At 44.3% G+C, this 17245-nt stretch overlaps 1 protein-coding gene across 8 annotated transcripts in view; it reads left to right on the top strand.

Moving 5' to 3' along the window:
- Positions 1-17245, top strand: part of PDS5B (PDS5 cohesin associated factor B) — a 276903-nt gene that overhangs the window by 52433 nt on the left and 207225 nt on the right. For all 8 annotated transcript variants that reach the window (XM_065594581.1, XM_008167674.4, XM_008167679.4 and 5 more), the window contains exon 2: positions 10813-10939. In XM_065594581.1, coding sequence (XP_065450653.1) covers positions 10832-10939 — 108 coding nt within the window. In that variant the 5' untranslated portion in view covers positions 10813-10831. The remainder of the gene's footprint in view (positions 1-10812; positions 10940-17245) is intronic.

The following is a 17245-nucleotide window of genomic DNA, read 5'->3' as shown; positions in this document are numbered from 1 at the left end:
CACCCTGTTTTGTTTGAGTAATCTGTGTTGTAAAGATGAAGTGTAAGTGTTAGAAAGAAGGTTGTATGTGCTTCATATGGGAAATTCATTGCAAGTAATTTACTATTAACTGAAGAACATGAACTAGGTACCTTTTAGAGTGCTAAATCAGGGTCTGCATGAGGCAGTGAGCGCAGCACATTAGAGCGCTTTACAAATCATATCCCTTTGTAGACAAGCCCTTAAAATTACTCTCCTTTATAAACCTCTAAAATGTTTAGCGGTAACCATACCATGCGTTATAAACATCTTACGTGGAATAGTGGTAAAAATACAGGTTTTTTTTTTTTTAATAGAGTGAATTTTTTGTATTGGTAGTTTTTTGGATTTGGGATTTTAAATACGTGATTTAAAGTCAGCCAACAGAAATAGAAAGATAAACTTGCATAAAATGTAAAATTGATCATTGAAGTTTCAAAGTTTCTTTTATCTCTTGGGACAGTTTCATACAAGAATAGCAGAAGGGAGGAGAGCTTCATTTGTCTTCAGCGTTTATATTACAGTGAAATATGTATTGGATCTTTGAAAAGTGCTCTCATTAGTTGGCTTCGTATATATTAGGAGATGTTCCTATTTTAATATCGCCGGAATATCAATCACAATTGAAGCACCATGTGATGGGTCTGTCTTAAACTTACTAAAGTGAAGAATGTTGAGCCAAGTAAACTGCCATCCAAACAGAAATAATAAACTGCATCTGACTGAATTGTGTGTTAAGACCTGTCTGTAAGGCATGGATCACTGACTTGAGATATAACTTAAAGAATTATTTTCACTTGACCAGTGCTTACTAATCCATTAAATCTATCATGTCAGTATTTAGTAATGTGACCCACAGTCCATGTTATATTTACACTTAAGCACACAGCAGAATCGGTGTTCTATACTCATACATGTGTAAGAGCAAGGAACAATATTCTAAAAATCTTCATAAAAATAAGAACAGGAGTACTTGTGGCACCTTAGAGACTAACAAATTTATTAGAGCATAAGCTTTCGTGGACTACAGCCCACTTCTTCGGATGCATATAGAATGGAACATATATTGAGGAGATATATATACACACATACAGAGAGCATAAACAGGTGGGAGTTGTCTTATCAACTCAAGAGTTGGTAAGACAACTCCCACCTGTTTATGCTCTCTGTATGTGTGTATATATATCTCCTCAATATATGTTCCATTCTATATGCATCCGAAGAAGTGGGCTGTAGTCCACGAAAGCTTATGCTCTAATAAATTTGTTAGTCTCTAAGGTGCCACAAGTTCATAAAAATAGTGTATGTGTAAGGCACTTTTTACCTTTTGGTAACTTGGCTATTTTAAAATAGCCATGTGAGTTTTTTAACATAATTGGATGACTCTCGGGTCTTTGCAATTATTTACAGAACCCATTAACTTTCAAATTACCAATTGTAATCTGTCCAACGATGACAGGGACAGTCATTACTACCTGATGTTTCTGCTAAGGGCAATGAGTTGTATTCAATCAAGCCCCCTGTAGATAACCATAATTTTGCGTTAAATGTGGGTTTAAATGTAATTTTCTTCGCACAGAAGTAGAGTGAAATGCTATGACACTTGCATGTATGCCATTTGGACCAATTCATAATTTAGCTTTCAAAGAAAACTGTTAGAAGTATTACTAAAGTGTTCATCACCAGGGATTGAACTTTTTCATATCAACTAGCCACAATGATTCAGTCTGTTAGTTTAAGTGGAAAAATACCTGCTCTGCTGCACTTCTGCAGTGTAAAGGAATAAAACAATTGTGTACTTTGTACCGTATTTAATTGTAGCAGTGTTAATCACCTTCTGTTTAATAAACTAAAAATGTAGTTTACACTCTCTCCTTGCTTTTCACATTTTCTATCCTCTCTGGCTTCACTCCACTTTTATTTTCATATTATCATTGTTCTGGGTGTGTTCCCTCTCTTCCTTCTTTATAATTCCCTTCTCCTACACTGTTGTTTTTTCTCATTTTCCTCTGTTTACTGTCTCTCCCATTTCTTCCCCCAAAGTCTGTACCATACTTCGAATTTTTTTTTCTCTTCTTCTTCTCTTGGCTACTTCACCTACACCTACCAATTTCCCCCCATATACCCACAAGCTCACATCTGGTTCCCTATATCCTCCAATTTAAAACAGCAAGGACTCTTTGCTACCTGGCTTTCTCTTGCATGGGAAGAGACTCAGCGTCTGGACCCTCTACTTATCTTCCACCCTCTCCCTAACGTAATTCATATCTAAATTGATGTTGAATTTGCTAGGGCTGACTTTGCTGTCCTGAGCATTTTTATCTATTCAAGGGACACTATCATAGGACCTAATCACATCAGCCATACCATCAGAGGCTTGTTCACCTGCACATCTACCAATGTAATAAATGCCATCATGTGCCAGCAATGCCCCTCTGCCATGTACATTGACCAAACCGGACAGTCTCTACGTAAAAGAATAAATGGACACAAATCAGATGTCAAGAACTGTAACACTCAAAAACCAGTTGGAGATCACTTCAACCTCCCCTGGTCACTCAATTACAGACCTAAAAGAGGTAATTCTTCAACAACAAAAACTTCAAAAACAGACTCCAAGGAGAAACTGCAGAACTGGAATTAATTTGCAAACTGGACACCATTAAATTAGGCTTGACTAAGGACTGGGAGTGGATGGGTCATTACACAAAGTAAAAACTAATTCCCCATGCTAATTTTCCCCTACTCTTACTCACACCTTCTTGTCAACTGTTTGAAATGGGCCATCCTGATTATCACTACAAAAGTTTTTTTTTTTTTTTTCTTCTCCTGATAATAGTCCAAGCAGATGGACATCATACCAAAAGGACTAAAGGTAAAAAAATCCATTACAATCTACATATCACACAGACTATGCTGAGAGACTGTGTCACACACTCTCAAAGAAACTGCGAAACCACCTGATCAGCATCCTATACAGCAAACAGGGAAAGATTAAGAATGAGCTCTCAAAACTGGATACTCTCATAAGAAACCAACCTTCCACACAAACTTCCTCATGGATAGACTTTACAAAAACTAGACAAGCCATTTACAAGACAAACTTTGCCTCTCTACAAAGGAAAAAGGACACTAAACTATCTAAACTGCTACATGCCACAAGGAGCCACGACAGTAGTTCCCTTAACCCACCCAGCAATATTGTTAATCTTTCAAGCTATACTCTTAGGACAGACTCTTCTGCTGGGCTATCTCGGGGCCTCTCCTTTTGTCCCTCCAGATCCACGAACATGATACAGTTCTGCGGTGACCTAGAATCCTACTTTCGACATCTCCGACTCAAAGAATATTTCCAACATACCTCTGAACAGCATTCTAACCCACAGAATCCGCCCTACCAGCACTACAAAAAAAAGGATTCTGTGTGGACTCCTCCGGACGGTCGAAACAACAGACTGGATTTCTACATGGATTGCTTCCGTCAATGTGCAAAGGCTGAAATTGTGGAAAAGCAACATCACTTGCCCCATAACCTCAGCCATGCTGAACACAACGCCATCTACAGCCTCAGAAACAACCCTGACATCATTATCAAAAAGGCTGACAAAGGAGGTGCTGTCGTCATCATGAATAAATTGGAATATGACCAAGAGGCTGCTAGACAGCTCTCTAACACCACATTCTACAGGCCATTATCCTCTGATCCCACTGAGGATTACCTAAAGAAACTACACCATCTGCTAAAAAAAACTCCCTGACAAAGCACAGGAACAAATCTGTACAGACACATGCCTAGAACCCCGACCAGGGACATTCTATTTGCTACCCAAGATCCATAAACCTGGAAATCCTGGACGCCCCATCATCTCAGGCATTGGCACCCTAACATCAGGCTTGTCTGGTTATGTGGACTCTCTCCTCAGACCCTACGCTACCAGCACTCCTAGCTATCTTCGAGACACCAATGACTTCCTGAGGAAACTACAATCCATGAGTGATCTTCCAGAAAACACCATCCTGGCCACTATGGACGTAGAAGCCCTCTACACCAATATTCCACACAAAGATGGACTACAAGCTATCAGGAACAGTATCCCCGATAATGGCACAGCTAACCTGGTGGCTGAACTCTGTGACTTTGTCCTCACCCACAACTATTTCACATTTGGGGACAATATATACCTTCAAGTCAGCGGCACTGCTATGGGTATCCGCATGGCCCCACAATATGCCAACATTTTTATGGCTGACTTAGGGGACGAGAGCTAAGGAAGCATTGTTCTAACGCCCCTACTCTACTTGCGCTACATTGATGACATCTTCATCATCTGGACCCATGGAAAAGAAGCCCTTGAGGAATTCCACCATGATTTCAATAATTTCCATCCCACCATCAACCTCAGCCTAGATCAATCCACACAAGCAGTCCATTTCCTGGACACTACTGTGCTAATAAGCGATGGTCACATAAATACCATCCTATACCGGAAACCTACTGACTGCTACACTTACCTACATGCCTCCAGCTTCCATCCAGGGCACACCACACGATCCATTGTCTACAGCCAAGCTCTAAGATATAACCGCATTTGCTCTAATCCCTCAGATAGAGACAAGCACCTACAAGATCTCTATCAAGCATTCTTAAAACTACAATACCCACCTGCTGAAGTGAAAAAACAGATTGACAGAGCCAGATGAGTACCCAGAAGTCACCTCCTACAAGACAGGGCCAACAAAGGAAATAACAGAACACCACTAGCTGTCACCTTCAGCCCCCAACTAAAACCTCTCCAGCGTATCATCAGAGATCTACAACCTATCCTGAAAGATGATCCTTTACTCTCTCAGATCTTGGGAGACAGACCTGTCCTCGCTTACAGACAACCCCCCAACCTAAAGCAAATACTCACCAGTAACCACACATCACTGAACAAAACCACTGACCCAGAAACCTATCCTTGTAACAAAGCCCGATGCCAACTCTGTCCACATAACTATTCAAGTGACATCATCATAGGGCCTAATCACATCAGCCATACCATCAGGGGCTCGTTCACCTGCACATCTATCAATGTGATATATGCCATCATGTGCCAGCAGTGCCCCTCTGCCATGTACATTGGCCAAACCGGACAGTCTCTACGCAAAAGAATTAATGGACACAAATCTGACATCAGGAATCATAATACTCAAAAACCAGTGGGAGAACACTTTAACCTGTCCGGCCATTCTATGACAGACCTGCGGGTGGCTATCTTAAAACAGAAAAACTTCAAAAACAGACTCCAAGGAGAGACTGCTGAGCTGGAATTGATATGCAAACTAGACACAATCAACTCAGGATTAAATAAGGACTGGGAATGGCTGAGCCATTACAAACATTGAATCTATCTCCCCTTGTAAGTATTCTCACACTTGCTTCTTATCAAACTGTCTGTACTGGGCTAGCTTGATGATCACTTCAAAACAAAAATTTTTTCTCTTACTTAATTGGTCTCTCAGAGTTGGTAAGACAACTCCCACCTGTTCATGCTCTCTGTATGTGTGTGGGTATATATATTTCCTCAATATATGTTTCACTCTATATGCATCCGAAGAAGTGGGTTGTAGCCCACGAAAGCTTATGCTCTAATAAATTTGTTAGTCTCTAAGGTGCCACAAGCACTCCTGTTCTTCTTAACTGATTAGTCTCCATAGAGTTGGTATGGCAACACCCATTTTTCATGTTGTCTGTCTGTATGTGTATATGTGTGTATATGTATAATCTTCCTACTGTATTTTCCACTGCATGCATCCGATGAAGTGGGCTTTAGCCCACAAAAGCTTATGCCCAAATAAATTTGTTAGTCTCTAAGGTGCCATAAGTACTCCTCGTTCTTTTAATTTACCATGTAGATGATGAATGTTCTAGGCTAGTTTAAGAGCTCATGAGCTTGAAAAAAATAGAACCTATCCCAAGTTTTTGATACATGTAAAAGTATGCCATACTTTAAATTGGATTTTTAATCTAGGATTGTAGGGTAGGTGATTTGAGGGAACATATGTGAAGATATACACCCAAGTCATGGCTGAACCATTATTTTTCTTCAAATTTATATTTTAAAAAAATCAATAGGAGTTTATCTTGTGCTATGGGTGCATATCCTATTTTAATGTTGAAAGCCCAATTCACTGGTATACTCTGGCTGTTTTACACCATTAGAGTTTAGAGCTGCTTTGCATCAGCAGAGCAGTGGAAATCAGCCAGGATAGACACCCCATATTCCCCTTTCATCTATCCTCCACATTCCCCTAAGTCCACACATGTTGGTTGTTTTACCTCCCTGCTGGCCTCCTATTGAGTGTTAGTCTTTTGCCATTGCTTTTTCAATGTATCTGTCAGCAGATTCTGATGTATAAAATCTTTTCTCAGAGAAACTCGCAAAGATTTGCTCTTTCAAAATATCGTCTGTTTTCAGTGGGACTGAGGCTTTAGGGCACGTCTTCACTGGCAATGTTAAAGCGCTGCTGGGGCAGCCCTTTAACTTGGCTTGGGTAGGGAGAGAGCTGTCTCAGCACTCTAAAAAAATCCACCTCCATGAGGGGGATAGCTACCAGCGCTGGTGCACTGTCTACACTGTCACTTTACAGCACTGAAACTTAGAATCATAGAATATCAGGGTTGGAAGGGACCTCAGGAGGTCATCTAGTCCAACCCCCTGCTCAAAGCAGGACCAGTCCCCAGACAGATTTTTACCCCAGTTCCCTAAGTGGCACCCTCAAGGATTGAACTCACAACCCTGGGTTTAGCAGGCCAATGCTCAAACCACTGAGCTATCCCTCCCCCCCTGCAGCACTCGGGTGTGTGTGGTTTTTTTTTTTTTTTTCTTCACACCCCTGAATGAAAAAGTTGCAGCGCTGTAAAGTGCCAGTGTAGACAAGCCCTTAGGCTTTGGCTACACTCGGGACTTCCCAGCCCTGCCGTGGCAGCACCGTGAAGCGCGAGTGTAGTCGCGTCGCCAGCGCTGCGAGAGCTCTCTCGCACCGCTGTATGTACTCCACCTCTCCGAGGGGAATAGCTTGCAGCGCTGCAGGCTCTGATTACACTGGCGCTTTACAGCGCTGTACTCGCGCTCAGGGGGAAGGGGCGCAAGTTGCAGCGCTGTACAGCGCCAGTGTAGCCAAGGCCTTAGACTGCCCTCTGTGAGCTGCAGGGGAATGAAGGGCATGGCCATCGTTGTTATAGTAGCCTAGCCTGTGGTCTCATTCCCATTTAGATAAATAGCAGCAGATGTCCTCCATTAAAGAGGGTAGTCTGTCGTAGAATTCTCTGGTCTAGAACAATGTTCTTTAGTCTCTGCTAAAGAAGAAATTTCTATTATGAAGAAAGGCAAAAAACAAAACAAAAAAACAGTTAACCCTAAAACAATTCATATGTAGCCTATGAGCACAAAGTTTCAGTGAATTTTAACTATATGGGAAGTTAAAAGGTCCGAGGATGACCCATGTTAACTCCTCAGCCAACATTTACTTATAAATTCTAAGAAAATTAAAAAATGCTGTAATTTTGGGGAGGACACTGTCTTTTTCATACAGAGTGTGAGTGGTCTCTGGTTAGGTGAAAAACTCAGCTCAGCCTTAACTGTGGAATCCTAACACCTCTATAAGACCGATACACAAATATCCATCAAACTCCTCCAACTCTTAGCTTATTACTCAAGACGGGGGGGTGGGGGGTGGCGGCAAGGTGAGCTTTTCAGTGTGCCAAGAAGGTTAACATCTGGGGTCTGGCGAACCAATGGTGGGGAGAGCAAATTCCAATGTCAAGGACCCCAGTGGTGAATACCTTTCAGCAGCTCATTCTCACTTTATATTAAGGGGGCTCCAATATGAATGCTTCTTTGATCTCAGGGGTGACAGCATGGCCTGGGGAAAGAGGTGAGCTCTTGCATAACCTGGTTCCAAACAATAGAAAATTTTTGGCCCTGCTTACAAAGGCCTTACACTCAACTCCACAGCCTTTTTCTACATGTAATGCATTAACTTTTGAATGCTGCATCCCATAATTTCAACATTTCATGGAATGTACTAGGCACCAATGGCCACTGACCAGAACCCTTTTGATCTTGGGAAAACAAAGGAGGAAAAATGCGGGACAAATGGAGCCCCTTCCATCTGATTTACAGAGCCATAGTGGCTTCAAGCACCTCTACAATTATGTATAGATCAAACAGTTGGTTGATGGCACCCATTAATGCTTTCTGCATAACAGTATCCTTGCTTATCCTGTCAATAGAGTTAACATGTTGACATTCTGAATGACATAACAGCCAGACAGAAGAATAATGGTGGTGGGGGAGAGAGTAAGAGGGGGATGGAGGTGTGCACACAGCTCAAGGCATGGAGGGGGGAGAGGGAGTGAATGAGGGACACTAGAATGGGAGGGGGGCACTGGTATGGAATGAGCTCATACAGAGCCTCTGCCATGGGAGGAGAGTGAATGAGGGACCTTGGAGTGGGTGGATAGGGAGTGGGGGGACACAGAACCCCTGGTGGGGTGGAGATTGGGGAACCCTTGTATGGGGGGAGAGAGGAAAATAGGTATTCACATAGACCACTTGTCAGTGGTGGTGGGGAGAATGGTTATCCTTTAGACGATTCTGCTCATACATCTCCAGCTTTCTGTAGGTGCTACTCAGGTCTCTGTCCTTGTCCCCTTTTCTTCTTCCTCTATACCTTCTCTGGATAATCTGATATGCAGACACAAATTCAGCTACCATTTATATGCTGATGACTCACAGATCTACCTCTCTACTCCATACCTGTCTCCTTCTGTCCAGACTGAAATCTCAGCCTTTTTCTCTGACTTCTCCTTATAAATGTCTTGCTGTCAGTTCCAACTAAACATGACTAAAAACAGAGCTCCCAATCTTACCCCTCAAGCCCTCCCCACTACCTCCTTTTTTAATCACTGAGGACAACATCACAATCCTGCCTGTCACTCAGGTCTGTAATCTGGGCCTCATCTTTGACTTGGACCTCTGTCTAGATCCTCATATCCAGGCTATGTTTAAATCTTGCTTATACTTCCTGCATAACATCTCTAAGATATGGCCCTTCCTACCCATCCACATATTAAAACTTGAACACACTTTCATCTTACATTTTGATTACTGCAATATACTTGTCTTGGAGTTTGGCAGTCTTACTTGTTCAGAGTGCCACTGCAAAGATAATTTCCCTAGCCCATTGCTTTGACCTTGTCATCCCTCTCTTTGCCACCCTCCAGTGGCTCCCCCTTGTTTATTACGTTTTCACTTTCAGGGCCCTTCACATCATCCCCACCCTACCTATCATCTCTCATTTGCATCAAGCTGTTGATGCCTGCCTCCAGTTGCCCCATGATGTCAGTCTCCATTGCCCACTTGTTAAATTTTCAAACAAGCATCTTTTTTTCTTTCTCCCATGCTGCCTGTCATGCTGGGGAGGTGGTCCCTGTAAACATCCGCTATCTCATTCTCCTTCAAATCCTTCCTCAAAACTCTTTAACGATGATGTCTACAAAAATCTTGAGGATGGTTGGGCTGCTGATGTGCTGTGACCACTGTCTGTCACAAATGTTGTCTCATTGTTTCTTTGTACTCTTCCTGTTGTCTCTTGCATGTGCTTAGATTGTAAACTCCTTGGGGGCAGGGACTTTTTTGTTCAGTGTTTTGTACAGCAGCTAACCCAGTGGGGTTCTGATCCCTGAATAGAGCTTTTATGGGCTGTGGCAATACAAAAATAAAGATGAGCATCACCTCCCTGCAGATATTAAAGGTTGTAAAAGTCTGCTGATGTGTAAGCCTCTCTCCTGTTTTCCCTGGGCTTCTTATAGGTGGTTCCCTGGAAGTGCTGCTGGAGTGTTCTAGTCAACATGTTCCTGGGGGCTAAATGGGAACCTTGGGCCTGTTGCCCCAAAGTTTGGAGCAGGGGCATGGGGGAAAGCTCCCAATAGGCCTGTCCTCTTCCCTTCTCCTGCTGTTGCTACTACCCATGTTCCTGCTACATTTCAGAGTTTTTCCACATTTTTCTAGGATGGGAAAAGAAGCTTCTTACACATCACTGGCAAATTAAAAGTAAAATTTTCAAAAAGTACCTAAGTGAGTTAGTCTCCTAAATCACTTAAGCGCTTGTGAAAATTTTACCCAACATCTTTAACTTGTTTACTTCTGTTTTTCTAACTGTTTTCTTTTAGTTCCTTTTAAGAGAGCTCTACTGTGAGAGCCTAGAAGCCCATAGGATCTAGGGAGCATGTTGTTGTTTTGATTTATCAAGTTGTCAGCATGGTAACTAAAGGCAGCATTATCTGCATCTTTAGTATAATGGTCAAATTATAATTAAGTATGAGGGATTGTTATATTGCGGTTTATTTTACTTCTGGAGGTCCTGTTCAGTTAGAATGTCTTGGTGGCTTAAAATATCTCAAGAAAACAGTTACTCTTGGTTCCTTTATTTAGGGTGCCATTATCTGAGAAGAAACCTTAGGGTCTGTATAGTCACACTGTTAATTACTGAAAGACAAACAAGACCAACTTTACCCTCAGTAATAAGGGTATCGCTCCTATTGGCTTCAGTTGGACTTGCAAGTGTTTATTTGAAGGGTAAATTTAGGGTCCTTCATATTTATCTCACTGCCTATAAAATAATACCCCAGTGGGGCAGATGGCTTATGTATTCACCCCTGTCTATTGTATTGCAAGTTATATCAAGATAGATTTAAAAAACAATGATTTGTGAAAGTACTAACTAATTTTGATTTTCTCTTTACAGTTTTTAAAACAGTGAAATCATGGCTCATTCAAAGACACGAGCCAATGATGGAAAAATTACGTATCCTCCAGGAGTCAAAGAAATCTCTGATAAAATATCTAAAGAAGAGATGGTGAGGCGGTTAAAGGTTAGTCAACAGCTTGCTAAGTTTTGGAGGTTCATTTGGGGTATCTTGAAATGACTTTCAATATGAAATGAGACTTTGCATAATATACATTATACTTATTAAATTTGTGTTTTTTTTTATTTGTGTTAACTCTCAGAATAACTATTGGCTGCTTTCTGTTTTTGTGTTCTTCCACTGCCTCAGACTAGTCCGTCCAAAAATATTTGAATAAAATTGGAAGTACAAAGTGGCAATCAATAGTGGAAATAAATGACATATTACGATTTCTGAGACATACTATTTAAAATAATTTCTTATTTAAAAACAAGGCTATGTATATGGAAGGATCTCCTTAAATAGAATTGCCCTGGGTGAGTGTGTGAGATCTTTATGGGAGAAGTATGGATGAAATCTTTTTCTGTCACTTTCAGAATCCCTTTCACATATCTCAGGAGGGTGGTGGTGCCAGCTGCTTTATTCTGGAAAGAGGTGTGATTGCTTTTTTAAAAAATAATTTGCCTACTCTTGTAGGTTCTCTGTGCTCTATTAGGAATCTGTGGTGCTGAGGTGTCACATAGAACAGAGCCAGTCCAGAACAAGTATGTTAATTTTTTTGATCAGCACATGGAAATGCATTAACATTTTTATTTGATACCTTATCTTTTCTCCTGGTTTTTTGTTTTGTTTTTTTTTCTCTTTAGTGGAAGAACAATCGTGTTGTGGTTCATTTTCATATAAAATCTAGACTTAGAAAAGAGAGAGAAATAATATGTTTGATTAGCTTGATTGGTGCCCTTATAGTAGGAGGCTGTCTGATATAAAATGAAAATATTGTAGGGTTCATCCCGGTTGTTAAGTGCACTAGAATATAGCAACATCTTAATGTGGCTGAGAACAACAGATTGCAAGTAAGAGACAATTACTTCCTATAAGTACTTCTGTTTGTACCAGGCTGCAATGTGAGAATTATGAGTTAAGGTTAAAGTCTTGAATAACATGATGTTTAAATTGGACCATTTGACATGTTTGGATATGAAAACCTTTCTGAACAAGATGAGTAGATATTATGGAACTAGGGAAAACATATGGGGATGTAATTCTTTTCTAAGTGCAAAGCTCCAGAAAGTTTTTCCTGCCCATTATGATACGACAAAGTTGGTGGATCAGCATCAGGAGTTCCTAGATAAAGATAGTTGAAATTTTTAAAGAAGTACAGGGGATTTAGAGATGGTTTCCATTAAAGTTTTGTTACCAAAAACTCTAGATTGCGCTGAAAACGTCAACCAGATGTTTCTAAGATGTTTAAACTTGTATCACATAAACCATATGGGCAACAGTTTCTTGGGTGGCTACAACTCTGATAAGTTGTAATAATGCTCTTGATTTTTTAGAATTAGAAATGCTATGGGAAGGAAAATGTCATTCCAGTTCAAGGTTACTCCAAGCGTTAAAGATCTGTCAGTAGCAGATGTTTCCCTTAAGCCAGGCATTGGAGATAGTACAAACTGGGGTGCAGGTACCAATGTATGCTGGATTGATTTCCAGAGTTATTTTTGTAGCTGCAAGAGTTAAGGGCGAATTCCTATACATTTGTTTTAAATAAAATATTTGCTTTGACTAAGGCAGCAGAATGGTTAGCTGACCGCACCTTGAGTTCTTTGTTAGTGTCTTGGAGGTATGATGGCAAGTATCATCCAAAAAACAAGTTAGTCCAATCTATAGAAGGAAAATATGGCATTGAAAACTCATTTCATTAGAATACCTTTTGATGGAGATCTGCTGTTAGCAAAGGTTCTCAAGAGACTTTGCCACAAAGTAAATCTTACGGCAGACAAGTACATGCTTCTATATTGCAGTTGAATTTTTATAGACTGCTGACAGGTATCAGATTTTCGAGATCAGGAGCCTGAGTAATAGGTAGTCCCTTTTCAGATTCCAAATAGGGAGCATTTAGTTCAGTTCCTGTTTTTCTAACATGTTTCTTGATATGCACATCCATACATAGGATCCTTTAGATTCTTTCATGAGTTGGGAAGAGTTTTCCTTTATTCTTTAAAAGTACAGTTTACCCTCACTATAACAAACTCCTCTGGATCCAAGCCATTTATTTGTTATAGCCAGGGGTTTGTTATAACAAAGAGACCTGCGGAGGGGTTTTGGGTGGGTGTGTGTGTGTGTGTGTGTGTGTGTGTGTGTGCGTGTGCAGGGCCGGCTCCAAGCACCAGCTTGCCAAGGAGGTGCTTGGGGCGGCTACTCCGGAGAGGTGTGGCACGTCCAGCTATTCGGCGGACGGTCCCTCATTCCCGCTCGGAGTGAAGGACCTCCCGCCAAATTGCCGCTGCAGATCGCGATCGCGGTTTGGGGCGGCAAAAACCCTGGAGCCGGCCCTGTGTGTGTGACAGCTCTGCCAGCCCGCAGGGTTTGTTACAGCCCAAGGTTCATTATTGTGAAAGGCATTCTAGCATGGGTGTACTATATACATCTAATGTATCCTTCAGTATTCAAGATGACTTGATAGAGTCAAAGTTGTTTGGAGTCTCCTGTATCCAAGAATCTTAGTGCAGTATAACATTAGGAAAAAATTAGGGTTATCTCACCTTCAGATCCAAACAGTGTGTCTTCAGCCATGGGGAAGGGATGGCTCAGTGGTTTGAGTATTGGCCTGCTAAACCCAGGGTTGAGAGTTCAGTCTTTGAGGGGGCCTCTTAGGGATCTGGGGCAAAATCAGAACTTGGTCCTGCTAGTGAAGGTAGGTGGCTGGACTCAATGACCTTTCAGGGTCCCTTCCAGTTCTATGAGATAGGTATGTCTCCATATATTATTAGCCATCTTGCAGCTTTAAGGGCAGTGTCATGGGGTCCACTCACGGCACGTGGCGCTGCCTCCTGGTGGCTCTGGGAATTAGCTCTTGCCAGGCACTGCCCTCATCTGGCGGTGTCTCTACCTTTCGTCATGCCCTGCAGTCCCTCTTGCTCCAGGAACTGCAGCCTGCTCTCTGTGACTCCTGAGAGGGGCAGGGGAGCCCGGCTTCTCTTAGAGCCCTCATTGCCAGAAGTTGCCCGTCGACCAAAGTAAAAGCAGGCCGACCTCACTGCAGATACTGCACCAGGGTCCAGACTTGGCTAAGGCCCCAACACCTAAAGGCAAGCCGATCATGGGACTGCCCCATAAGACAATAGAGCGTCCTCGGTCACTGGACCGCAGGCGCAGATCCCCATCTTTCTGGCCTAGGACCCCAACACTGCATCTCCGGTCAGAAGACCCAAGTCCCTGACACTGCGCTCTTCCCCTACGGGACACTGGAGTCGAGGCACTGGTCCCCATGCCACCAGTACTGGCGAGCTTCCTGCCAAAGATTGTCACGGCCTAGGTCACCTTTGCCCAGCCCATCTCCCAGACGTTGGTCCCCACCTGGGCAGGATCGCTCCCTGTCATGGCACCGGTCTCCATCTGCCTGGTACTGCTTGTTGGGCAGGCACCGATCCTCGCTGGTTGCTGACCAGGGTCAGTCGGCAAACTCAGGCCTTGACGGTTCTGTCCTGGATGCTGGAAGGCAATGGTTGGAGTTGGATTGGGACCTGCGAAACCCATGCGGTGTCTGCAACTCTGGCGTGGCAGCAGGGACAGTGGCCTGCTCAATGGCCGTACTGGAACTTGTGGGGTGTGCCTGTAATGCCAGTCCCATATTCCCACCAGTCCTCCCTGGCTGCCTCAGACAAACTGCTCTTGGCATTGCCAGCACCAGAGTCGGAACATGGTACCGGATCAGACGCGGGGGCAGCACCTTGGACTCCAGCACCCAAGGAGCCGTCCCCGGAGAAGGAAGGGAAACCTGGCCTTCCCCCGGCGGGGCAATCATCGTCATCATTTCCAGACAAAGCAATGGCGGGTCCCTCCCACACGGGCAGTCCCCCTGACGACTTCAAGGAACACCAGTCTCTTCTTAAAAGGGTGGCTACCAACTTGAACTTAAAAATTGAGGCCGCAGAGGAGATTGATGACCTCTTTAATGTTATATCCTCCTCCATCCCAGCCCGGGTCGACTATCCGTCCACTCAGGGTTCCTTAAGATTGCCAAATCGCTGTGATAGACCCTCTCTTCCATTCCACCTACGTCTAAGATGTCAGAAAAGAAGTATTATGTCCCTTTAAAAAGGTTTGAATAGCTGTATGCACACTCTCCAGCGGCATCACTGGTCGTGTCTGATGTTAATGAAAGGGACAGGCAGGGCCAAGTCAGTGGCACGCTGAAAAACAAAGATGCCAAGAGACTGGACTTATTTGGCAGGCTGATTTATTTGACGGCCAGCCTACAATTTCGGGTGTCTAACTGCCAGGCCCTGTTAGACAGGTACAATTTTAACCTGCCGGACTCCCTTAACAAATTCAGGAGCGGCCCAGGAGTTCGCTGCTCTAATCAACCAAGGCACAGTTGTGGCAAGGGGGGCCCTCCAGATGGCCTGGGACACTACTGACTCAGCGGCTACTGTGATTGCCTCTGCGGTGGCCATGAGACGCAGCTCCTGGTTGCAGTCCTCTGGGTTGTCCCAGGAAATGAAGTCCACCATTCAGGACCTCCCATTTGAGGGGGTGGGGCTCTTCTCTGAACTCATGGACTTGAGAGTCCACAGCCTTAAAGACTCCCGTGCCACTCTCTGCTCCTTGGGCCTCCATACTCCTCAATAGGCCAGGAAGCCGTTCCGCCCTCCGCCTCCAGAGTCTGGGTGTTGGGGGACTCTTCGGCTGAGCACCTACAGGAGAAAGACCCCTTGTTTCTATCCTAAGTGGTGACACCTGTCATCTTCCTGTTCTTCTGCTCAGCCTGGCCTTTCCAGGAACCAAGGAGACCAGAAGCAGACATTTTGAGGGTGCGCTCAAGGATGACGCCCCAGTCGCTTCCCAGGATCCACCCTTCCCCTCTTTCCTGGACTGCCTCCGCCTCTTCCTATTGGCCTGGTCTTGACTAACTTTGGACCATTGGGTGCTCGAAGTAATATCCTCAGGTTACACCCGGCTATTTGTGGCTGACCCTCCGTCCCACCCTTCTTCCCCATCCCTCTTCAGAGACCCTTCTCACGAGCAATTCCTCATCTAAGAGGCAGAGAACCTTCTGCACCTAGGGGCGGTGGAGGAGGTCCCTTGGGATGTGAAAGGAAAGGGGTTCTACTCCCGCTACTTCCTAATCCCAAAAGCAAAAGGAGGCCTCAGACCCATTTTGCACCTGCATCGCTTCAATAAATCTCTCAAGTAGTTGAAGTTTCACATGGTCTACCTTACCTCCCATCATTCCCTCCTTGGATCTGAGAGACTGGTACGCTGCCTTCCACTTGAAAGACACATTTCCATTTTTGCAGAGCACAGGCGCTTCCTTTGTTTTATGCTGGGCCAGCACCATTTCCAGTTCACGTCAATGCCATTCGGTCTCGCGTCATCCCCAAGAATGTTCACAAAGTGCATAGCACAAGGGGCTGCTTACCTGAGGTGTCAGGGTGTTCAGATTTACCCAGACCTTGACGACTGGCTGTCACGGACTCACAGATCGTGCCCACTCTTGGCCCCGTGCGGTCTGTCGGGGGGTCCCCTTTCAGTGAGACAGCCCTTCTCGGGGGTAAGCTTCTCCACCTTCTGGAGCTGCACCTCTCTGAGCCTTAGCACGTCTGTCTCTCGCCGTGGGCCCCCTCAGGGAGTTCACTTGCTCTGGACCCCCGGGGCCTTCACCCCCTGAAGGGGATGATGCAACCCTGTTCTCTAGACTGGAGTGACTCTCAGCCAGCATAAAACAGGAGGGTTTATTGAGCGTTGAACACAGCACAGGAAACTCTCAGGGCCTCAGGCCTGGCCTCCCTCAGCACAGCACATCCAAGTCTCCCCAGCATCCAGGTGGGCTCTGCCTGCTTTCTCTCTCTCCAGCCCAGAGTCCCCCTGCTTCCCAGCTGGGCATCTGATATCACCGGCCTCAAGCCCTGCCTCTGTCCATTGTCTTCTCTCCAGGGAAACAGGATCATAAACTGGGTTGCCGGGCCTCCTCTCCTTGCTTCTGTCCTCTGGCTGGAACCGGCTGGTTAGGTCATGGGGTCCTCTCTTTACAGCCCATTGTACTCCCTCTGGCCAGAACCGGCTGTGACTCCTGAGCTGGGTCCTCGGGTTGTCAGGTCACCAGTTGCTGGGGTGTCCATCCTCCAGGCCATTGGCTGGGGTCCCAAGTTCCCTCTCCGGTCCTCTGTAACAACAAACTCCCTCTCCCTTCACCTCGTTAAACCAGTAATACCCAGGGACACTGAGTCCCACTCCCTCTGCATGCAAACCATTGGAAAACCAAGGAAAACA

The sequence above is a fragment of the Chrysemys picta genome, chromosome 1, assembly GCF_011386835.1.
Source record: "Chrysemys picta bellii isolate R12L10 chromosome 1, ASM1138683v2, whole genome shotgun sequence".
In the NCBI taxonomy this organism is placed as follows: domain Eukaryota; kingdom Metazoa; phylum Chordata; order Testudines; family Emydidae; genus Chrysemys; species Chrysemys picta.
This window is presented reverse-complemented; position numbering and strand designations above follow the sequence as displayed.